Source organism: Vanacampus margaritifer, chromosome 1, assembly GCF_051991255.1.
Source record: "Vanacampus margaritifer isolate UIUO_Vmar chromosome 1, RoL_Vmar_1.0, whole genome shotgun sequence".
Taxonomy (NCBI): Eukaryota; Metazoa; Chordata; class Actinopteri; order Syngnathiformes; family Syngnathidae; genus Vanacampus; species Vanacampus margaritifer.
This window is the reverse complement of record NC_135432.1, coordinates 30,584,245-30,609,563: the sequence shown is the minus strand read 5'-3', so window position 1 is coordinate 30,609,563 and position 25,319 is coordinate 30,584,245. Positions and strand designations below refer to the sequence as shown.

At 40.6% G+C, this 25,319-nt stretch overlaps 1 protein-coding gene across 10 annotated transcripts in view; it reads left to right on the top strand.

Moving 5' to 3' along the window:
• The window catches only part of hspg2 (heparan sulfate proteoglycan 2), a 100,860-nt gene that overhangs the window by 54,535 nt on the left and 21,006 nt on the right, over positions 1-25,319 (top strand). For 6 of the 10 annotated variants that reach the window (XM_077547505.1, XM_077547539.1, XM_077547500.1 and 3 more), the window contains 27 exons: positions 101-184; positions 4,457-4,527; positions 4,641-4,705; positions 4,818-4,958; positions 5,745-5,936; positions 7,362-7,586; positions 7,690-7,743; positions 8,158-8,241; positions 9,686-9,778; positions 9,857-9,949; positions 10,701-10,931; positions 11,019-11,132; positions 11,207-11,334; positions 12,052-12,138; positions 12,408-12,466; positions 12,729-12,893; positions 12,983-13,093; positions 14,343-14,443; positions 14,562-14,742; positions 17,352-17,411; positions 20,395-20,517; positions 20,596-20,748; positions 21,854-22,014; positions 22,242-22,319; positions 23,398-23,533; positions 23,611-23,762; positions 25,042-25,177. In XM_077547505.1, coding sequence (XP_077403631.1) covers positions 101-184; positions 4,457-4,527; positions 4,641-4,705; positions 4,818-4,958; positions 5,745-5,936; positions 7,362-7,586; positions 7,690-7,743; positions 8,158-8,241; positions 9,686-9,778; positions 9,857-9,949; positions 10,701-10,931; positions 11,019-11,132; positions 11,207-11,334; positions 12,052-12,138; positions 12,408-12,466; positions 12,729-12,893; positions 12,983-13,093; positions 14,343-14,443; positions 14,562-14,742; positions 17,352-17,411; positions 20,395-20,517; positions 20,596-20,748; positions 21,854-22,014; positions 22,242-22,319; positions 23,398-23,533; positions 23,611-23,762; positions 25,042-25,177 — 3,278 coding nt within the window. The remainder of the gene's footprint in view (positions 1-100; positions 185-4,456; positions 4,528-4,640; positions 4,706-4,817; positions 4,959-5,744; positions 5,937-7,361; positions 7,587-7,689; positions 7,744-8,157; positions 8,242-9,685; positions 9,779-9,856; positions 9,950-10,700; positions 10,932-11,018; positions 11,133-11,206; positions 11,335-12,051; positions 12,139-12,407; positions 12,467-12,728; positions 12,894-12,982; positions 13,094-14,342; positions 14,444-14,561; positions 14,743-17,351; positions 17,412-20,394; positions 20,518-20,595; positions 20,749-21,853; positions 22,015-22,241; positions 22,320-23,397; positions 23,534-23,610; positions 23,763-25,041; positions 25,178-25,319) is intronic. The other 4 variants (XM_077547553.1, XM_077547546.1, XM_077547522.1 and 1 more) reach the window with 3 other exon arrangements.

The window sequence follows — 25,319 nt, the reverse complement described above, 5'->3', positions numbered from 1 at the left end:
CCCCAGGCGTACACATACCCCCATTTGAGAACCACTGTTCTACAAGATCAATTTTATGACAAGTGGAACAAAATTCTTATTTTAAATACTGTTTGAACAGATTCTCCTCAACCTGTTATTTGGACTCAGATGGTCAGCCAACGTGTAACTGCCCCACTGGATACACTGGCCGACGCTGTGAAAGGTACATCCTGCCCTGCCTCAATTTTCATGTGCTTTCTCCCTACATCTTCTCTCTGGCTCATTTTGACACTGCTGTGGGTTTAGGGTTACTGGGTGTGCCGGCAGCAAAGTTAACCAATGCTGGCACTAGTATTCATTGGCTCTAGTTGTAGGAAAGGGATGCACGCAGGTTGGTGGTTTACTGTAGTCATGTCTGTTATCTACACTGGTTGTGGCATTTGCGGTGCAGGAATCATTTCTTTGAATCGACATTCTCTATCCCAGTGATTCCCAACCACGGTGCCTTGGCATAATAGTACACTCTGACATCATTGAAGGTTGGAGATTATCCAGTTTCACTTAATTTGACAGAAAATGTTTATTTAATGGTAACTGTCTTAGTTCATCCATCCATGCCAGTGTCAGGTATAGAACAATGCTCTTCCTGTATAGTAGAAGGTGCAATTAACCTGTTGCCACTCACACAACAGAAGAAGTGATGACTTTGTGGTCAATTAAATCAGGCCCACATTTCACACATGACTATTTTAGTATTCATACTATTTGTGACATTTTTGTTTGGTGGCGGATGGATAGATGGGTTTGCCGTGCAATTTTTCTAATGTAAAATGGGTGCCCTGGCTCAATAAAGGTTGGGAAACACTGCTCTATCTTGGGCTGCTAGATATCTAGAATTGAAGTTGCAGTTTTCCTCTGGGATAGACTTTTACTCTACTTTTGTGGTGCCCATTAGTAGTTTATGTGGTGAAAAGTACAAACAATTGCTTGTATGTCTTAAGGAAACCTTTAGTTTGGTTTGTGGTACTTTTTACTTTGTGTTCCGCTTCAGCTCTTGTGCTTTGTGGGTTGCATACGTTAAGTCTGTGTTGGCTCTCCACATACATTTTCTGGGTCCATAGCATAAATGTAGATGAGGCATTTATGGGGACAGCTGTATGGCTGCAAAAATCTTTGCTAGTCTGATGGCAAAGATAGCAAGGAGACCTGGGCTGATAATGAAAATCATTGAATATTTGAACTATCTGTACGAGCAACAATCCTCATTGTGCTGTTTTGACATGAAGAGAAGAGATGCCATCTGCAGACAGTTGTGGGGACCCTTTCCAAGAGAAGCTGCTCGATGGCTACCTACCATTGGGATGTGGTGCTGAAGCAGTATTAAATTTCAGCGTGGATAAAGTGATAACACCTTTTGGCAGTGGAGATAGTGATGATCATGACTATCAATGGCATGATACAACTACACAAGCCACCCTCTCAACCAGGAAAATGCTTCCTACTCCTTCTTACCACCGCACGACTCCATCTGCTTCAAAAATTGGGACGAACATTGTTACAGTTGCTCCCAATAAGTCAGCAACCAGACTCCCACCACGCTTCACACCAGACCCAGACAGCAGACGCTCCAGCTTTCAGCACTTGCTCCGGGTTCATCTGAACACCTTCAATCAGCGTCTCAGCATGCTTGAGAGCAACACCCTTGATATGAGGGAAAGCATTCATAGAATGGAGGACCAACAGAGTAATCTCAGTTCCCAGCTGGAGGATCTTATTGCTGTTGAGTCAACTGGGGAAAAGACCAAGAGGGTCACTGAGCTTGAGAAGAGTTACACTGACATGGAAGCCCGTTTGAGCAGACTGGAAGGAAGGCTGGAGATCCTGATCGATGGCTTCACAGCCCTGGCTCAGGAGATGAACAAGATGAAACGTGCAAGACACACTTCCCGTTCGCTACAGGAAAGGATGCCTCTTCCTTCTTTTAGCACAGTACTTGCACCCCCAAGGTACTCAACAACACAGCCTCCAGGCAAAATAATACCAACAAAGAGACCGCTCACCCATCGGGCCACAGTACTCCAAAGCATACCGACCCCAAGTCTCCTTGATCGTAAAACCACCACTGCACCTGCAAAAGAGAGAAAAAAATTGACATTATCTACAGAATCACTGAAAAATACCACAAAACCTGTCACTTCTCCATCCAAACATAACGTCTCAAATTCTAAACCAAAGCTAAAGGGAAATGTCAAGAGTGCCACTAAACCTCAATCTACAACTAAAGCCAAAGCGGCAGCAAAGCCAGAGGCGACGAGGCGAGTGAACAAGTCGCCTATCGGGACAACTAAACAAGGTTCACAATCAAACCAAACACGACTAAAGCAAATTCATAAGGTAGCAGTCACTAAATTTCAACTGGAGCCACCATCTCACAAAGAAATCCCCCCACGAACACCCACTAACAGTGGACGAGATAAAGCATTTCGATCCGATGATCCACTTGACAAAAATATCCAAAGGAGAAAAAATAACACTGTTAAAAGCACAAATTCTGCCAAAGTTGTGACAGCAGACGTCAGGCTTAGCACAACAAAAACAACATTGCCTTCTCTTCGAAGTAGAGAAAAGAATCGGAACACACAAGCAACAGTAAGATCCACAACAACTAATGCAAAGCATTTAAACACAAGAACTAAGGCAAAAAACTCAAAGAAGTCAAGCGCACCAACCAAACCCACATTGAATCATGCTCAAACAAAACCGTCAACTGCCGTAAAGTCAGTGAAAAAGCCAGCATCGAAAGCAAAAACCAAGGCTAAAGGAGGGAAGAAAAAAACGCAAAAAGACAAGAAAAATACAAGATCAGGGATTTTGGACCTACTGAAGATATTGAAAGGAGATCATAAAAATCATCAAGATGGTTCTCTTCATGTAGTCCTGGGAAGGCTGGCCATCCCTATACGGATCATCCCTGATGATTAAACTGTACTGTACCAATGACTGATTTTATTAGATTTTTCTCGCCATCTATTTATACTTAACCATATGTATGGAACTTGATGAAGGGATTTATTATACAAAAAACTGTATGATGTTTGCTTGTGATTTTTTTGTTTTATATTTTGTTTTTTTTAAGGTGCTCGTCTGCTATGAAGAGATACATTAGCTTAACATTAGTACTTGTTATTTGAGTTTTTTATGATTGGACTACCTCAAACTTTGCACCTGACTGCCGTCTCTTTGTTTTTGAATTTTTTTAAAAGGTCACGTGTCTTGGGGATGTTGTTAATAGTGGCCATTAAGATGATTTTTGAGAGTTCTGTGTGAACGTATTAGAATAAAGGAACAAAATGGATAAATTTATATTTCAGTGTCATGGTAAATGAAAAAAAAAATCTCAAAATGTGCTATTTGAAGAGGCATGACAAATATATTTAATTGCAGGAGAAGTGAATTACATTTGGTCCCAAGATACTCACATACATTTTAATTATTTTATACACAGCACATTTGCTTTTTAATGGCAGCTGATGACAGTTGTATTGTAACTGGATATATTTTAATCTTCCACAAGTGCAGCAGTGGTGTGGATTCTGACTTCTTCATGGAAATCTAAATTTGGTTGTGTATTCTGTTGGACTGTTGGCTTGCTTTTAAAATAAGAGCTATTCACTGAAAATGACTACCTGTGACCCACCATAAAACAATATTTACATACATATAGTATACATCAATATTCACATTTTTGGGGGGTTCTAACTGATTTCAATAATCTCACAGTTAAGATGCACAAAAGTGTATGCACAAATAACTTGCCAATGTTTGGATCAACTGATGGTGGTCATTAAGAATCTGCAGCGTGTCTCAGATGTTAGACTAGTTTGCCAGCATGAAAGCAGTTTGTTGACAGTTGACCTTCGGAGCTGCCATAGGACAGGTGAGCTAAGGCTTGATATCCTTAAGGCAACCTGCATAGTCTGTACCTTGTTCAGCCTCTCCTTTGGTGGTAGTGCTTTGCAACTGGCTGGGGTCAATGGCACATTGTCATACTAACTGTCATACTTATAGTGAAGTCTCTTCTTCATAGACTTAGCATCTTGTTATGTTACTGAATATATTACCTTCCCAATGTTTCTGGTCATTTCTATTCCTTTGTGTTTGTCATACTGTACTGTATAGGCTATAAGAGAATCAGCTTCCTGGATTTGTTGACTGAAAATTGTGTCTTGGGCTGTGCTTTATGCATTTCTGAGGCAAACAATCGAAAAAGCTTTTTTGTAAAGCTTTTTTGTGCCAAATACAATTGGTTGGTTTTGTTTCATAAATAGGAGCCATGCTCATAGCAATACAGTTATTGTTGCTGAGTGATGTACTGTAAAGGATTCATCATCATTTTGTGATTTTTCTGTTTACTAAGACATACCTAAATTTGGATGTCCCAGGTTGTGTCATCTCCTTAAGTGTTCACTCACTTTTTTGTTTTTATCCAATCCAGATGTGCACAAGGATACACAGGCAACCCATTGCTTGGACAGAAGTGTGTTTCTGGCAACAATGAAGTCAATGGTACATGCTATGCTTTGATACAGATTAATATTATTCCACCTAAATATGGTCTTGACTGTGATTGAAAAAACTAATGACACTCTTCAACTATCTGCTTCAATATGCGCTTGTAGGTAACTGCTACCACTGTGACACAAGAGGAAGTGAAGGCTGTGACGGTGGCTCTTGTCGCTGCAAAGTACGTACAATTCTGTCATTTTGTTTGTGCAATGTCTGCGCAGTACGTAGCATGAATTGGATTAAATTGCCCTGTGCATTACAATGCTGATCACCTTCCTGCTATCCTATAGATGAACGTTGAAGACCCATCCTGCTCCAGGTGCAAGCCTGGAACCTTTCATCTTAGCCAACACAACAAAGATGGTTGCCTGTCTTGTTTCTGTATGGGTGTCACTCAGCAGTGCTCCAGCTCCAACTACTACAGAGACCTGGTAAGCAACACCAGGGCTGGACTGGCACAAATAATCGGCCCTGGCATTTTAACTTAGACCCGCCGGCCTAGCCCGATTCCTGACCACCCTTGGTCCTACTACTGTTGTTGATTGGTTCAGTTTGCTCTCTATATTGTAAACTGATTAATTGGCTGCTCCCTCTAAATTGTGGGCTGGTCTCTTGTGGTAAAATTGAGGTAAATATTAATTGAATAGCACCACATCGGCCTCATAACACAGATCTGCCCTGTATGCCAGATGTCCAGTCCAGCCTTGAGCAACACAATCTTAAAAAAGTCTGAGATAAGGCCTTGGTTCCCACTTCATTGTTCTGTGTTTATGGTTAAATCGTTACAGAAGAGCAAAGGTTTAATTTCAATCAAGTAGCATTTACTTCCAAAAGAATTGATGCACAGATCAAACCACCACACCAGAATCAAAATAGCCTGTCTACTATTTCTCAGGGAAATATCCAGCACTGTGGAAAAAGCAATTTGCCTCATGGGAGAGGCCTCGCAAGGCAGTAAACTGTGGTTTTGTTGGTTTCCACCTTGGGAACGGCAACTCCTCTCTGTTTTCTATGGCCATGCAGCAGCAATTTTCTAAATGTTTGTGTGAGACCGTTTGATTTGATAAGAAAGCAGTTTGCACACTGAAAGTTTCTGAAATTAAAACCTAGCTCCACACTTGACTTGACTTCTGATTACTGTGCCCATTTTTTTCTTTCCAGTTCCAAGATTTGTATTTCACATCAGCTCCATTGTGTTCCTTCATGTACTCCTGCAGGTATCATCAAGATTTTCTCCAGGGAACTTCCAGGGATTTGCGCTGGTGAACCGTCAACGCACAAACCGCATCTCCACCGGTTTCACAGTTGAGGTTTCCACTGAGGGGACTCAACTATCTTACAGCAACTTTGACTACCTCGGACAGGAGCCCCACTACTGGCAGCTTCCTGGGGTCTTCCAAGGAGACAAGGTCAGTAACCAAAGAGCTTGTGGGCAGTGAACCTAATGGTGCATCTGGAATTTGTCATTCTCGTTACACTTTTCTTCCATTATCTGTCATTTCTACACGCAGCACTCATCAAATCACTTGATTTGACTCAAATGATCTTTGTATGAATCTTTCTTTGACTTTTTTCCCCCTCTTACCACTTATAGAAAGTTTCGTCTTTTACTCGTATGAAACGAGCAGAACAGGTATGAAAGTGTTACCCAGTGGTATAGCTATGGCTATACTGTGTGTGTTTTGGCTGTACTGCATATGCTCTAAAAGAGCAGCATGGTATGTATCAAACTCCTAGTTCCTCATGTGTATTTTCAAGCATATATACATTTAGAAATGGAGTTTTGTAGTGCTCATATTTAAGCAGGATGACATTTTTACAGCAAGTTGGCCTCCAATTTTGAAGGCTTGCATCACATACTTCACATGACGTGGAAGCCAAGTAAATTAATGGAACACTTCTTACATTTTAACTTGGCTTGAATAACACTGGTGGGAAACCGATCCCAAATACTATCAATTCAGTGATAAGGAAATGGATCAAAGCTTGCACTTTATCCACATCAATAGAATGACTCAGAGTTGCCAAAGGAGCAGTTAATGAAAAGTGCATCCATTTTGAACCGAATGGGTAAAGACATCCGCAAAGCTAAGAAACCCACTGAGGTACAGCTTGCCTTACAAATTGTTGTGACAAGAATGTGTAAAACATGATAAGGATCACAACGGGCTCTCATATTTATAAAGTCACATCATTGATACACAAATTAGCTTGAAAAAAAACTTGACATACAGTAAGTTAACATGCAGTGTGTGCATCTGCATGACCATGAAAGAAACGGGTTAGGAGTGAGGAAAATCTGTTAAATATTGTTGCTTGATGGCTGTAGAGCACTGACGGGAGGAAAGTGTACCAATATGTCTGAGTTCAGCCATTCTAAGCAGCTCAGGTCTTATGCTATTCATAATCAGTGGCTTTCACACTCGCGCGTTCACAAAGCTTGAACATGGGTTGAAAATGGAAAGGAAGACTGGTGATGAAAATGTCGATTTGAACTTTTGTGAACTCTGGCTTTGATGTGGATAAATACTGTAACACCTCAAGACTTGCAACAGCACTTCAAAGAAATTGATGCTTTATTGGACCACAGTTAAAAACAGTCAAATGTGAATGTTCATGACCTAGCAAAACATTGCTGTTTCAAATCTACTCAATCTCAATGTTGGATTGAGAAGAGATCACCCCAGTCTGACTCATTTGTGTGCATGCGGCTTGTCTACCACTTACATTCATGTCACATACATGGTGTGATAACGCTAAACCCCTGACCGGGTTACCTTGACTGATAGCATGGCTACGAATCCTTTGGATATCCCCACTTTATGCCTTCTTAGGGTGACGTCAGACAGCTGGATGATGAGGTCTGGGCGCTCCTCTCAAACTTTTCCCTTCAACAATTTCCACTCTCCTCTCGTGTTCCGACATCCTCCTCCTCTTCTTCATCCTCCTCTACTTCTTCTCGATGGCCTTTGCGTAACCTGAGCCCGCTTCCTCGTCCGTCTGGCATTAGAGCAGCCAGACCCCAATCGTACCCTCCAGGCCATGCGCCTCACATGCAGGTACTCTCTGCCAGAGATTGTAAGAGTGACATTGTTGATTCCTCCGCTTCCCCATCACCTTCCTCCTCTTCTTTTGGGTTGTGGTTTTGTTGTCGATCAACAGAGTGAGAACACGTTGAGCAAGACGACTGCTCGTGCTTCTGGAGTGGGCGGCAAGGTACAGGACAGCATCTTAACTGAATGTTGAGCAAAACTTGAGCCAAGAAATACCGTAAATGATTTACAGACAAATAGAATACGGAATAGATAAACTACTGTAAGTGTGGCCTTGTGCTATCGTGAAGTACACCGTAACTGACACTCAAAACAGCTTTGGTTTCACTGTCGTCTGTTTAAAGCCAGCCTCAGATGTCTTAAGATGTCATTTTCACATTACTGTGAGTGGAAGTTGTCAGACAGTGGGACAGTCGGCAGCACAATGGGTGATTTATGAGCGCCCTGGAGCATGTTACTTAGAAAGACTTCAACTGTATGCTCTGCATTCCTCCGCCTAGGCTTCCTCTTTGCCTGCTAGCCTCTCTCCATTTCTGTGGCTCATTTTCCTTTTCTTCCCTCACTTCTTGCCTCCCAGTACTCTCTAGTCTACAAAGGTTTCAGCTTGCACCAGGACGATCTGCTCTACTGGCAGCTCCCCACACAGTTCACAGGGGATAAGGTACTGTAACTGAAAACTTTGGGTCAACTCCCCCAGCTCCATGCTTCCCAGCACCCTTTGACCCCTATCCCACAATCCCAGTGCCCTTTCCTTCATCCCAGTCTTCCGGGTTTCCCAAATGCAGCTACTGTTTGAAAATGTTTTCTCTCACATTATTCCTTGTTGACAGTTCCTTTTCACATATTCCTCATGTTCCTACTCTTGAATTAAGCCATATTGTCATGAATATTAAAAAGATGCTTATTGATTTTGGGGCAATGGTTTTAATTATTTTATTACTGATTTTGTGGATCCCCACTTCATACTAAAAATAACAACTAAAAAAAGGTTTTTGTTAATGCTCATTTTTTCTGTTTTATAAAAGCAGTGTTACAGGGACTACATTCAGCTCTAAAATTGTTTTTCCGAAGAAAAATAAAAGTACTACAGTATAATGTTCTGATAGTAGTAAAGTAAGAGATGGAATACTCCAGTAGATATGAAAGGGAAATGAACCACATATTTCAGGGTCTGACATTAGTCTTTATAGGTGGTGGCCCAACAAGATTATTTCATATTTAGCATTTTTACTGTACAACAGTATACTGTTCATGTTTTGTTTTGTTTGTTTTTTATTATTATTTTATTTATTTTTAACATAAAGGCAGTGGTCCCCAAACCTTATAGCACAACTGACCGTTTTCATGTAAATGCATATTTCAGGATAGCATAAAACAAAACAAAAAACAAATGAATCAACATATTCACCATTAGCTACCCTTCAACACGCTCGTTGGCAGTCCGACAAGTGTTATGACACACAATAAAGTGTCTTGGTGTTAGTGTGCGATGTCCTAAAACTTCTATGACGAATATAGTTCTTGTTAGCACACCGTTACTGTCCGCGTGTTATTGGGCATAATAATCTGCAGATGAAGCGTCACTTTGCATCGCTGCCCTTGTTCTATTCCGTGGTCCCGCTGGCGCTGGTATGAATCTATTGAGGCTAGCGGCGATCAGGCTAGCCAAAGCTACATGTGTCTAACCCCGATTCACGACCCTTTATTTAGTCAAATATGTGTGCCTGTAGCGTTTTTTTTTCTTCCTTGTATCGTCACCACATCCTTTTTCTGTCGCATTGTTTCAGTTTTAAGTATTTAAATCTGAAAATGCACTTTTGGGCCATTTTCGGTGGCTGCGACTTATACATTTAGACTGGCCCGGTTCGGCCAGTGTCCGAAGGTGGGTAGTGGCCCAATACAGCGGCTTATTAACCACGGGCCATCGTGTCACCATTAATGTCAAACAAAGCACCACCATGAAACAATATCTTGATAAACTGTTCAGTAATTTAATGTGTTTCTGATTCAACTTGGCTTATTGTTGGGGAATATGTAGTTTATTTCCATTTACGAGCACTTTGTAACCAGGCAAAATGTGTTCATTCTTGTTCAATGGTTTTAAGGTGGGCTCGTATGGTGGCAAACTGAAATACACAATCTCCTACGTGGCTGGTCCAAGAGGAACGCTACTCGAAGATGCCGATGTACAGATTATTGTGAGTGCACTTCTTCTTACTCGTATGCAAAGTTTGGCAATATGTAGTTTTTCTTAAACCTTACTGATGTTCCTATAGGGTAATGACATCACTCTGGTCGCTAGACAACCCTGGCAAAGAAGGCAACCAGGCAGCAGAGAGACTCAACAATTTGAAGTTGTCTTCACTGAGGTAAGAAAAACAGCCTACAGACGATAAGCTGCAGTGAAAGTGGCGGAATTGCCAATTACTATCTCACTGTTTTGCATCTGATTATCACAATAATGTCAGGAGACCCTTGATTATGCAAAGTCTTCTTCCAAGGCCCAATTATACTAAATATTGGGTGTCTGGGTGGTACTGCTTCACTCTATATTACAATTGACAACTGGATGCGAACTGACTAACACAGCGATCTTTTTTCACCACATCGGGTGGTTTTAGGGTACGTTCACACTGCAGGTCAATACAGATTTTTTTTTTTTTTGCCCTTTTGTAGCATACATCAGATTTTTTTTTCATGCGGCATGAGCAGTACATTTCCCATTTTTTGAACTCCGTTCTGGGCCTCCATTATATGTGGATATAAATCCACTATGGTTGTGATGTGTCTGCAGTATGGACGCTCAAGTTGTGCTCATCCAAATTATACGTCATCAAAAGCCAAATATGCATCCTTGTAGGTGGCGAGAGAGCTTTGGAGGCTACTTGCAGTTGTCCTTGCATCTAAAAAATTGTGAAGAAGTCTGTATTTACTAGTACCTTAATTGAATCCCATTTGAAACATAAAGCATACAGTGGATTCTTGTGGTGATATTGATCATTTGGCCACACAGATTCCAGTTCATACGAATGTCAATGATGTGACGTCATCAAACATCATTTTAGCTTAAACAAAGTGAAAAGTTGCCACTTACCAATTTCTGTCCTTTGTCATTTCCAGGACCACTGGCGTCGTCCTGATGGCATGCCCGCCACACGAGAGCACTTGCTGATGGTTCTGGCTGACCTGGATGACATCCTGATCCGAGCATCCTACTACACTGAGATGCGCTCGTCCAGTATCTCAGACATCAGCATGGAAGTGTCCGTGCCCAACTACAGCGGCCTGGCGCAGGCCCTGGAGGTGGAGCAGTGCCGCTGCCCACCAGGATACCAGGGTCTTTCCTGCCAGGTTCGTTGTCCTCGTTTTTCTCACTTCAATTAACCTGTGGAAGATGCCGACTTTGTTTGAGCGCTCCATCATCTAAATCTACTTCAGGACTGTGCACCCGGATACACGCGCACCGGCGGAGGCTTGTACCTGGGTCACTGCGAGCTGTGCGAGTGCAACGGCCACTCAGACTCCTGCCACCCCGAGACTGGCATCTGCACAGTAGGAAACAGAAAATGACCAAAATGAGTCGTGAAGATGTGACGGATGCATTTCAAAAATGTTTTTCTTTCCAGAACTGTCTGCACAACGCTCAGGGTGAGCTCTGTGAGCAGTGCGCATCCGGTTTCTTCGGTGACCCCACTGTTGGCACACCAGAGGACTGCCAACCCTGCGCCTGCCCTCACACTGACCCGGACAACCAGTGAGTTCTAGCACAGATGTCTGGACTGCGCATTCCTCCTCTAGTTATAGCTATTTATAGCTTAAGTACTGCTCACATGTTCATGTTGACAGCACATTTGACCTTTTTGTGAAATCTGGAGGGTCTGCACCTACTGTAGGACACTTCCTTCTAAATCAAATACTGTCTCACTACATCGATCTCGGTTCCTCTTTTAGGAAATCCACTTTTTTTTTTCTGCCGCAAAACATTTTGGCCTATGTTTTATGAGCAGGATGAATGAGCTCATCCAGGAACAGAAAGCACAGTATTTAAATACAGTACTGTACAATATTGTGGAAAATCTGTGGTGACCTTTTTTTTTTTTTTTAGTAATAAACAAAAACAAAATAAAAAGATATCCATCTCAAATTCAAGCACAAAAACCAACAGCTTCCATTTATCACAGGTTTTTGTGACCTCCTGTCATACTTTCACTTGACCTGCTTTCTTTACTGTCCACGTGACTGCTGTGAAAAAGTCACTAAAACAACAAAGTGAGTGAAGGCCTGAAACTTGTTTGCTTTTTACTTTAATATCTGTTTCATGTACTTTTAGATAGTAGAATAAAAAAGCACAATTTAAGAGCAATAGTTGCAGCATGTGAAAAATCCTGTGTAGAGATTTTTCGGCACATCTCTAGAATCATCTTCTTTTTGTAGAGGTTTTGCAGTCCATTCAGCTTCTTGTTTGTTACAGATTCTCTCCAACCTGTGAGAGTTTGGGAAATGGAGGCTACCAATGTACTGCGTGTCAGCCTGGATACACAGGACAGTACTGTGAGCGGTAAGTATTATTTTCCAACACTAATGGTAACTTTGGCTGAATTTATATACTGTAGTGCTTTATACACCATTTAACAACATGATTACTTCAAACAGTGCACTGTGTAGATTCTCAGTCATACAGTTCTCGCTAATCTGCAAAAGCTGAATTGAGGCAACTGGATCCATCTTACTTTTTAACAACCAAGAAGTGTCCAGTGTCCTGAATATTCTTATTTGTTGATCTACGGGTGTTCCATTGTTAACTTGGTCTGATTTTCCCATCAACAGATGTGCTCCTGGTTATGTCGGCAACCCACAGGAGAGACAGAAGTGTCGCCCTCATGATGGTGAGATGAGACGCACCAGCCACATTACATTCTATTGAGAATCGAATTCAATGTAAAAGTCGAGAAAGTCTTAACATATAGATAATGATTACATTATTATATTCCATACATCTTAGCTCGCTTGCCATGTATATTTTTTATTTGACTGTAACTTTAGATTGAGCATCAAGCGAAACATTTTGTTTGTGCTGGAGCTGTGACAAACTCTTAATGCTCTTCTCAGAGAGCAATTTCTCATGAATCTGTTTTGGCCTCTCTGCAGCTGCAGCATCGTTGGTGGTGAGGGTGTATCCAGGGAGGGTCCTGACAACCCAGGGCGGCTCAGTCACCCTGCGCTGTCAGGTGTCCGTTTCGACTCCACACTACATCTACTGGTCCAGAGAGGACGGGCGGCCCATCTCAGGCAGTGCGGACCAACGCAGACAAGGTGCAATTGCTTGAATTTGTACTGTATGATATTGAGATATTAAAGAATCAACATTTCTTACATAATTGATGTTTTTCACCTTTGTACAGGAGCAGAATTGTATTTCTCTAATGTCCAACAAAGTGATGCCGGTGTTTACATCTGTACCTGCCGGGACCAGCGCAGCACCAACAGGAGCCGTGCTGAAATTGTTGTTACAAGTGTGTATGAGTCGGGTTGCCATGAGATGCTTCCTGTATGCTACAACATGCACTGATCACCAGTCACCTCAGGGATTACAGTATTCGTCTTCTTTAAGATTATTTTCTATGTCACTGCGAACATGTTTTTACACAGCAAAATCTCCAGTGTTAGATTAGCACTAAGAGTGTTAAATCTAACACTAGAAAAGTGTTGATATCTGTGCACGCCAATTTTTCAAAGTGTTACTTTTTTCACACTTAACCAGTGTTACTCTAACATTGTATGGTGTTAAAAATCTACACTGGTAAACACTGAGTAGTGTTGAAAGTACTCTACACTACTGTCAGTGTTAAACATTTAATTCTGCCAAACTACACTTAATTCTTGCATTTAAACACTGATGAGTTTATTGCATTAGTGTCAGTGTTAAAAAATTAACTCACCCTTTACTCTAGTAAATGGTACTTCATTCATATAGCGTTTTTCCTCCTTCCAAGGCCCTCTAAACGCTTTACATTTTGACTACTAATGACTAGGGCTGTGAATTGCCTAGTATATGGCGATTCGATCCGTATCACGATTCATAGGTCAAGATTCGATTTGATACCGATTAATCCCGACACAAATCTATAAATCGATTATTGCAATATTTTTTTTACCGAAATTTAGAAAATACTAATCCTGAAACGTGTACATGTACACTAAGAATTGAATGAAAATGTATTTATTTATATATACATATTTATAACTTCAGGCTTATAACTGTGAGCCACTGTATTTAACAAACAGGTTGCAATCTGTTTCATGTTTTTTATACAGCATTTAAATAAAAATATTAAGGCTTAATGTTCCATTAAGTTCTTCCATGCTTAAAACCCTAAGTAAGACGTTGAATATTTTATAGATATCAATTCGGCCGCATATTGAATCGATACGAGAATTGTGCGGTATAATTTTGCGATATACTGTATTTGCGAATACATTTTTTTTAACACGCCTCCTAATGACACAGCAAGAAGTTTCTCCTTTACCAGAAATTAAAATATGGTCAATTTAACACTCATGGTAGTGCTATTCAACTTACACCCATCATCCATCTTATCACTCAAGAAAATTTACTCTGACAGTGTAACTTTTTATCCTAACAGTGTTAAAATAACTCTGCTTACTGCATATTTGATGGGACACGGGAAATTTAACACTGACCAATTTGCTGTGTAGTGTTCATCCTTGAATTACCCACTTAACATTGTTTCCTTTATTCAGGTGTCCCAACCAAAGCCATTGAGGTGACAGTTGAGGAACCCAAAGCTCAAACAATCAGGGTGGGGTCGACAGTAAACTTCATCTGTACGGCAAAGAGCAAGGTAATAATGACCAGCGCTTTTGCACCTTTTTATCTGAATCTCAGTAAAGACTGATCCAGATAATGGCAAGCATTTGTTTGTCATTGCAAGTGCCTTGAAGTTTTGTGTTTCTTTTCAGTCGCCAGCCTACACGCTGGTGTGGACCCGGCAGGGCAACGGGAAGCTTCCCAACCGGGCCATGGACTTCAACGGCATCCTGACCATTCAGAACATCCAGCCGGAGGACGCGGGCGTGTACGTCTGCACGGGCTCCAACATGTACGCTATGGACGAGGGCAATGCCATCCTCTATGTGCCAGGTTTGTGATACTTGGCACCGTTAGCATCCTCCACCATCCAATCAGCTCTGACTCCCGCAACCCTCCTTCCTGCTTCAGCTTGAAATGGCGCATGCTTCTCTGCTTTTTGTGCTCTGTGAACACTTGGCTGGCGACTGGCTAACAACATCGAAAGCTTGCAGCCCTAACTTTCAATAGTTTTGCATTTTGCTCTCAACATCTTCTCATATAGTCACGGCCAGTCCAACATTTTTTATTCTTGCTGGTGCAACTTTGTCTGATGAAAGGAACTTCCTGCTCTATCTGCAGGGATACAGCTTGTGGGTTTTTCAAATTCAAACTTTGGACTAGACATTTATTGAATTGTGGGATCAATGATAATGCAGTTTGACAAATTACTAATGGGCACTCACTCACTCTTGACTGAGTGCTCCTTTACAGTACTTAACCAATTCTCTACTTCTTTTCCATGTGGGTTGAATAAATCGGTGGTGGTTCATTTGCTTATTGATGGCTAGTTGCTGATTTCTATGGCTTGAGATTCTACTATCAGGGTGTTGAATCCTTGAACTTTGGGCTCCTTGGTGTCCTACCTGCCAGAGCTGTATAATGTAATGGTGAGGAGGAATGTGGAGGCCCAACAGATGTTTTAGGGACTCAGACGATCAAAGGACTTCTTCAAAAAGCAGCTGAAAGACACCCAATAATTCTTCATCAATTAGTTGTGATCTCAAATAATGCAGGCCACGGATGCTCGTGACCCAAACGGTGCTGACCGCCATGCAGTTGGCAAAACTTTTTTTTGTTGTTGTAATGTTCCTGTAATCATCTTTGTTTGTTGTTGAGTGATGGCACAAGTTGCATTTATGGCACATTGATCAGTTGTTTGTTTCATGTCTGACTTGAGATTCAGAAGAACCATTGAAACAACAATGGTATTATAATCTTCAAGGATGTTGACACATCTATGACTGAAATGTTGTAGTCAAATGTTTCCATGTGGCAAATGTAACGACCCACCATGTAAGATTTATAAACAAAATCTTGTTTATGCTTCGTTTTAGCCCATACACTTTTATTTGCATCACTTTGTTTGTCCATGCTCCCTGATGCTTTGGCTGTCATAAAGTTTGCAAATACACCAAGAATTACTTCTATAAACGCATTTTTGATTTTTTTTTTTTTTTTTTAAGATGTCACATGTAACGTCCACATGCTAAGTTGTTTATGTTTGAATTTGTAATATTTATGGTGACTGTGAAAATATTTGGTGGAAATTCCAATATGAATTAAAGTGATGGTAAGGAAATTTTTCCACAGCCTGTAATTGTTTTTATCATAATTGCAAAGTGACCACAAGCTGTATGTATTTAACAGCTGTCATATAACACAATATTTCTTTGTATGTGTCTGAAATGGCTCGTTGTGACTAACCTGCATGAGTGGCCATGCTACCGACCCGCATATTCATCCCATCGTCATTCTCTGTGAGTTTTTGTGTGTGTCTTGAAGCATTGTGAGAAATGTTTTTATTGTCATACCACTTTAAATATGAATCCATTTTTCAAATGGTATTTTACTTTTATTTTACAATTTTACCCAGTGGCCACTGGCCATTGATTAGACAAACCTGATGCAACTTGAATCAACACACAGAGTTGACTTCAATTTTCAATATACGGGTGCATCAGAGGTAAGTCTGAAATTTGAGTATGGATGTAAGACACCAGAATTTACTAGCCAGATGGCATGGAACTTTTAAAAAAATCATATGATATGATATATATATATATATTAGGGGAGTAAGAAAAAATCGATTCTGCAATATCGCGATATTACAGCGCGCCATTCTCGAATCGATTCGAAATGCGACCGAATCGATTTTTAAACATCCATTTTTTTAAGGGAATATTCAACAAAACGTCTTACTTAGGGTTAGGATTCACACATTAAACATGGAAGAATGTTATATTAATGGAACATTAAGCCTTAATATTTTTATTTCAGTGCTGTTCAGACATGAAACAGATTCCAACCTGTTTGTTAAATGCAGTTTTAAGCCTTAATTTTCAGATAAATAAATAGATTTTCATACAAATCTTACAGTGTACATGTAGAAGTTTACTGATTAGTATTTTCAAAATTTGAGAAAAAAATCGCAATAATCAATTTATAGATTCGTATTGGGATTAATCGAATAGTGTCCTGTGAATCGTGATACGAATTGAATCGCCAGGTACTAGGCAATTCACACCCCTAATATATATATATATATATATATATATATATATATATATATATATATATATAGTTGCAAGAATAATTTGAGGATCCGTGGCATGATACATTGTGTTCATCCACAACCCTCCATTTATATTTACAGAAAGTAGAACTGCTCTAATTTTCTTTTGAATGCACCTTTCCTATTTGTACAGCATACCAGGAACTCCCAAAGTCTACCTGACTCGTTCCTGTCAGTTCAGTTCAATACTTTCATAGCATTTTGACATTTATGTTTGGCCTCACACTGGAGAATGTCTCAAGCAGAGACAAGAGGTAAACGACTCCAAAAACTGACCTATCAGTTTACCTGTCCACCCCCACCCTCCCTCTACCTCCTCCATCTCTAGAGGCCTCACAGACACAGATGTTTTACACAGCCTATGAAATGTTTGAAGGACACAGGAAGCGTAAGTCAGCATGGGCATGGTTTTCGCGCTCTTCGGAAGAACACTCGCCTCTCCCATCTCTCTGCATCTGCATGTGCTCATCTTCCCGACGATGTCGTTTTTAGCCTGGTAGGGCCCATGTACAATCAACTGCGCTCATTGTTCGAGTCCATAACATGTTCTAGATTGTACATGAGCATTACTGGCTCTCTCCTTATGGGGCTCTATCCCTGCGGGGAATTTTACACATTCAGCCTTACAGACAACTCCTCATGAATGTTGAGTGCACTTTCATTTACTGAGTGAGGTTTTAATGGTAAGCCTCTGAAAACAAATGGAAAGTTATGCAAACAGAGCTGCAACCCATTGAACATAAAGTATAGAAAATGTAAGCATATTTCATACGTATGACGACAGTGGACCCCTGGAACAAGCATAATCCATTCAATGCTCTTTGGTTCAAATAAATGTTCTCTATTAGATGATGGGAAATTGGGGTATCTTTGCCAGCATAACATGTACAAACTGCAGAAGTGTTGTTTTTACAATGAGTAACATTTTATGGCACAAACTACTGACGATACTACTGATGAAACAAAATTAATGGTGTCTATTGTATATTCACTATGATGAGTACCTTTTATCCTTTTTAAATGAGTTTACAAATCAGTCAATTGTTTACCGTGAAGTTTGTTCCGAGGGTCCACACCAAATGTAATCACTATTAAAGCCAATATGAACACAATAAGCAGCAGTGTCTCCACATTCAAACTTTGGAGGTGTCCCGTCTTCTTTTTTCCCCTCCTCTTTCCTTCATCTTGTCAAGAAACATGCTGAGCTGGTAAACTGGTCTCATCTGGGCTTCAAACATCATACTGTGCTTAATACATCCCATTACACACTCTTTGCAATGTGCAGATGTAGCCTATGAATTTTGGGGTTACACACTCTAAAAAATGAAGTGTTGAACCAATATAAGATTACAAATTGAATTGTTGACCAGCTTTAAAAAAATTACTTCAATTGGTAACACACGATTCAATTGTTAGTGAATATATTAAGTTTGATTAATTATGGGTTCATCAAACTTAATATTTTGGATTAGAGTCACTTTGCATTAACTTAATTCAGGTGAATTATATTATGTTTAATGAACTCATAATTAATTAAACTTAGAATATTCACTTTTGACTAACTTAATTTAATAAATGAGTTTTTTTTAACAACAATTCAATATGTAATCTTAAATTTCTTCAACAATTCTCTTTTTAGAGTGCAGATGGAAATTAAATCTGCACGAGACAGAAAAAGGTGGACATTTATTTTCTTAAGTGATTTCTCAAGCTCTAAGTAGGCCTTTTTTTTCCCAAAGGGAAGAATGAGTATCCTCACTCAAGTATCTAGAATAACATAACAACTCTTGGTTATTTGTAGTGTTGTTCCGATACCGTTTTTTGGGCCTCAATACCGATTCCGATACCCCAGCTTTGCAGTATCGGCCAATGCCGATACCATACCAAGGTTATTTTAGTTAACTAAAACTAACGAAAAAACTAAAACTAAAATTCAAAAAACAATTTCGTTAACGAAATAAAATAAAAACGAAAATGCTTTTTAAAAAAACAAAACATAACTACATTTTATGTTTACAAAACTATCTAAAACTAACTATAATTATAGCAAAAATGTCCTTCATTTTAGTCTTTGGTAATGAACTTAATATTTTGATATTAACCGGAATAAGGACATTTGATAGTGTGTCACACAAAAGTGACGTCATCTAGCAGCAGCCAATAGAAAAGCATTTTCAAATGACGTTGCTCCCATGGTGTTTTTTAAATATTGCGCACAAGTAATACACACTTATAAAAAAAAAAAAACTAAAACTAATACTGAAACTAAACTAAAACTAAACATTTATGAAATAACTAAAACTAATAAAAAATAAAAGAACCACCCTGAAAACTAATTAAAACTAACTAAATTTAAAAAACAAAACATAAAACGAAATAAAAACTAACTAAAATGAAAAATTCCAAAACTATAATAACCCTGTGCCATACCGATACCGAAGTTTTTTTTTTCTCAACATGAAAAAGCTGTCCTGCCATTGGTTCAGAGCATTCAAGGGCCAATAGGAAATGTTAGCTCGGCACGCAGTGAACATGTCACACGTCAGTGAATGTCGTGCATGAGCAAGACACAAGATGCTGCATCCAAAGTCCTATATTAGCGTCACAATTAATGGTATCGGCATGTTACTTGTTAGTACTCACCGATACCACTGTTTTAATGCAGTATCGGGGCCTCTGCCGATACCTTTATCGGTATCGGAACAACACTAGTTATTTGCACTCTTTTCATTTAAGACTTGAAAGGCTGTGTTATTTTTTTTAACTTGAATTTTGGCTATAACCCCAAAGCTGATTCATTTATTGTTATCGTCTTTTTAATTGGCAATGTAAATTGTTGACTCTGATTTGATTTGAGATTTTAATAGAAATTCCACTTTTTCCGATCCAAGTTTATGGCTGTTTAATGGTCTATTACTGTACCTCAATGCCAAAAGAGGTGTGGATCGAGCGCTGACAATGAAGTTTAAACACAATGATGGAAAAAAGGAGACCCTTTGTTGGCAAAAGAACTAAATACTCACACTCAAAACTGTTCCGGTCATCCCAACACCATTACCTTCCTATCAATATGATGGAGTCTGTGTAAGGTCAGAGTGTTACAGTTTCAGAAGTCCCAGAGCTTTTCAGCTGGCCTGCATATAACTGCCCCAGTCCTGCTGAAAGGATCCTTTCTTTTGCTTTGGCGGCTTCCAGGATCGCCGCCTGCCAAACTCTTACAAGCAGCAATATGCTCGGAGGCCACGCCAATGGCTCCATGCCACTTTCCTTCTCCTTCATCAACTCTGCAGAGCAAGCCCACCAGAAGTGCCTGCACGGCACTCTATCACCAATTCCATCAATTGGCGTTCTGACAGTTTTGTTTTCTGTAGCTGCAGAGGGGGCCCAGCCTGTGGCTACCATCAGCCCTTCCACGCTGACTGTCCAGCAAGGCCAGGGGGCCGAGTTTCGCTGTTCAGTGACCGGCAACCCAAAACCTGCCATTGAATGGATCGGTACGACCGGTTAGACCGCCAGTTGAATTGTTGTGTTCCCGCTGGAGTATTGACAGGATGTATTTGTGATTTTTACAGGGGGTCCCGGGAACAGAATGAGTCCCCGGGCAGTAATAAGAGGCAACGTGTTGACCTTTACAGCAGCGGACCAGGCAGATGAGGGGGAATACGGCTGCAAAGCTCTGAACACCCACGGCGAGCACACAGCACGTGTTTCCCTTTTTGTCACAAGTATGCGCTCACTATCACATTTTTTCCCCACTTTTTTTAACAAGATTATGAAAACGTAGAAAAAAAATTATTAGACATTTAGAACAGATATAAAATTTGCGATTAATCGTGAGTTAACTATTGAAGTCATGCGATTAATTAATCAATTAATTTAATCACCCCTAATTTTTAATAATCTTTTTTTCTTAAAAAAAAGATTATTAAAAACAAAATGTCTAAGTTTTTATACACTCGTTAACAAAATTGGGGAAAAAATGTTAAACCTATAGAAATAGTTCAAATGAATTTTTGACGTTTACAGGCGTCAAAGGCAGTGAATGAGTTAATAAGCACATTTCTTGGAGACAGTCCTTTCAAGTTAGATTAAATTAATAAAAAGTCATCTCTAGATGTAATTTTATAAACGTTTTAATGCTTTTTTTCCCCACAGCAGTCATTTTGGCATGTTTGCACATGTCATTAAATTAGGGTGACCAGGCATCCAATCAACAAGCCAATTGTTTGGGCCATGTGTTTGCCAATCAAACAGTTGTCATAGCGATTCATCCGATGCACCAGTTTAAAAAGGAATTTAACTGTAGAATTTACTTTCACATTCACGGTTGCGTCATATCGGAACTAGAACTTCCTGCTTCTGTCTACGAATCATGGGAAATGTAGTCAAACCGTTTTTCATTTAAAAACAAAAGTGACTGCATTCAACGTTCAAAAACTGCGTGCAGTACTACTCACATTTGGCAGTTCACTTTAGGTGCGTTCAATGACTACTCACACAGTAGGACATCTCAAATTTCTACAGAAATGCTCATTCAATGCCCCAACAGCAATGACTAGTATGTGCAATGGTGAGTGCCTTGACTTGTTAAGCACTGTTGAACTCGCAACCAAGATAGCATTTAGCATTAGCCAAAGTAAAACACAACCACTGGTCACCTGATTTGGAGAGAAATTGTAGTGTCCCGGTTTTAAATTTGGAAAATCAGGTCACCCTACATTCAATTGGTAAAGAGGACAGGACATGATTATATTGAGAAGAGAAATACCTGCAGAGGATGTGGTTGGCCTTTGTAATCAATACTAATCATTGCCGTGTTTTTCTTTTAAGGGTTAAACCCCAATGGAGTTGGCACACAGCCCCAAGTCCAAGTCAGCCCCCCAAATATTGACGCTCATGAGGGGGACACCTTGAGGTTGTACTGTCGTGCATCAGGGTCACCAACCCCGAAGCTCACCTGGCTGAAAAACGGAGGACAAATTCCACCCCAGGTGAGACGCGATGACGCTAATGTAAGTTTATGCTAACATGATTGAGCGTGTTCACAAACATATCCCAATCTTGCACAGGTGATTCCCATGTCAATCTGTGACTCTTTCTGCATTTTGACCATTTACTTCTATTTTTTTCCTTCCTTGTGTTTGTGTCCAAACCCCACCCCACCCCACCCCCACCCTGTTTGTTTTTGGTACGTCCCCTTGTTCTGACGTTTGCTCAGGCCATTCCCTCTCACGGTTTCCATCAGTATAAAAGCAACAGTGTCGATGTGTTACACAGAAGTATTGAGGAGACGCAGGTCTGTCCATCTGTCCACTGTCTGTCCGTCCTGTTCTGTAGATCACATCCAATGTCCTCAACTGACACACATTGTTAACTAAGTGCATGATCAAATATGTCCTTGATTCACGCCTTTTAGCAACCATTAATTTCCCTAATCTACTTGCAAAGTTCTTTTCGAGTTGGTGCCAAAACATTAAAACCAACTTGCTGGATCAATCGGCTTCTTAATGTACTTGCACGCGGCTCTCGCTTTTATGTCGTCGCCTATTGATGATCCATTGTCCTCCGTTTTGTACCGCCCCCCTCATACCATTACTCATGTCATCTATGAAGAGTACAAAGCATACAGTAGACACTGGAGGCATTCTATGCCTCTTTTGTGCAAGATCTTTTCCCTTGTCCCTTTTAGTTTTTCTTTTTTGTCTGCTCCACCACGCTCGGGGGCACAGCGAGGCTCTCGGGCGCGTTTAGTTGCGCCACTCCTTCGCTTCGGCCGTTCCCAGGCCGAGCCCGACTCTGCCGTGCAACCGACCAGAAATTCTGTATATTCTGGCAAATGGCTGGCTTTGTAAACGCATCAGTGTGTTCAGACACACGCTGAGCCGGGACCCGCCTCAGCTGCTGCTCGGTTTAGCCTGGCTTACGTTCGGACAGGCCGCAGCTAAGCAGCTTTGTCCATGCCCCAATGGCCCCCAGATGCGGAAATGCCTTCCTTGACCCTCCCACCCCACTCTTTCTCAATCCCTTCCCCTTTCAGGAATTTTAATAAAATGTCATTGTCAGCCTTGAAGCTAAACGGTCAAACATGCACACAACCATCGTGTCGTCGTCTGTCCTAATAGCCCAAATGTAGTCATCCTTTAATACAATCATCTGTGTGTCAAATGTAGAGCTCAGGCACGAGCCTCTGTAGCGGAATCTATTCCAGTCTATATGTAGCGTAGTGCTTTTTGTGTTCTATTAGCTATTGATGTCCCAATGTCATATTTGTGTTTCAAATCAGTCAATCCAGGTAAGTAGCAAGTGTTCATCAACAGCTGACTGGCACGAATTGCGTGTGACTTGTCATTCACTTCCTGGTATGTCCACTCTAGGCCAGCTTGGACCGCACCGACATCGGTACGCTGCTCATCCCGAATGTAAAGGTATCGGATTCGGGCACGTACATGTGTGTAGGCAGCAACAGCGTGGGCTCCAACAGTGCGCCCATTAAAGTTTCCGTGCTCAAAGGTGAGATGTTCTGTCCGGTCATTTTTGGGGTTGATTGGCAGGAGAGGCCTTCAGTGGCTCTGTTTGTGCTCATGCAGCGGGTCAAAGTTCCTCAATTGTCAGAATCCAGCCGTCAGAAGCAGACGTCCATGAGGGTCACAACCTGTACCTCAATTGTATCGTCTCTGGGAATCCTCCTCCCCGAGTAACTTGGACGAGAGCTGGTGGAAGCCTGGCGTCCAATCACCAGGTAGATTTGAACATAATTCTTAACGGTGAGACACCAGGGAACATGTTTTTTCTTGCCGTACTAGGATGAAGTGTAATTGCACATCCACTACAGTAGGTGGCAGTGGCGTTTTCATTGTCAGAGTGCGCAAGGAATATTAGCTCCTTTGCAGACAGGTACTTGCCTCAATTTTATTGACAAATGATACTATTTATAGTCGCAGAGGAGCGTTGGGGGGCGCAAAATATTTTCTTCCTTCTGTGGCGCTGGGTCTTTGCAAAAAATAATTGAGAAGCACTTCATGAATCCACTTGGCGCTAAAGGGTTTGGTGCAGAAAACGTTACTGTTATTCATTATTGTCGTTTATCAAATGATAAAAGTCTCTCCTCTCAAAATAGAAAGGTCAAAGGTTGGTTTTATCACTATGACTGAAGATTCACTTGAATTTTTTATTTTTGCTGTTGGCCAAATGTACTTTTCTTTAGGAATTTATGTTCATCTCATTATATTGGGTTTGGTCACATTTGATTGCATATCTACATAAATATGAAAATCACAATCTTAACTTGTCTATATTTTGTTATACATTATTAACATTTTTAATTCTTTATTTCATATATTAACCATGTTGAAATGTTTTATAGATGTGTAGAGTAGGTGAAATAGTGTTGAACTCAGTATAATTTGACCTTAACCTTGTTTTTGTCTAAAAATTCCTTCTCAGTGTTTTGCGCACACACATTCTGTTCGTGAGAACAGATTTTGCCACACACATACCCTGAGAGCACCATCACTCACAGCCACTCTAAATCCAGTTCAATTTGTTTATGAGATATTGTTTTGGGAAAAAGTACGAAAAGTACCCTGAGAGTATATTTTGTCTAAAAAGATGAACACAGCTGCGGACTGTGTACGAAAATAATATTATGTAACATATTGTGTGAGAACCAATCTGTTTTACTTATTCATGATGGGAGGAGGAATAGGTGTTCTCTTACTGATTTGGATTCTTTAAAAGCTGTATTCCGCAAAAGAGGGGGCACACACGCACCCTGGAATTCCACCTTTTACGTGATGTTCAGTGTTGTGTGACCGGAGATTCTCTGTAATAAATCATCTTTGCAAGGAGTTTTTCTCACAAGAAGTCTATCTTCAACTTTTTGGAACACGCAAAAGAGGACAAATAATTAGCCTCTAACAATTTCCAATGCTTAAACATCAAATGATTGTTTGTTGTGTTCAAGTAATAAACGCGACATAATTGTTTCGTCTACTGTAACTGCATCTGCTGCGTCGCAGGTTGTTGGCAGTCAACTTCGTATCCTGTCAGCGACTCCAGACGACTCGGGAGAGTACATCTGTCAAGTGCAGAGCGCTCCAGGATCTCAAATCCACCGGGCCAGTGTCTCTGTGTCGGTCACGTCATCTTCCTCACGTGAGCTCACCTGAGGTCTTACCTATACTTCGGTGTATGTGTGCAGGAATTATATCTCATTAAGGTCATGAAAATGCTAATGAACTCAGTCAGCAGCTCACAAAGTAAGGCAGGACACTACGGAAAAAAACATTGGTTACTT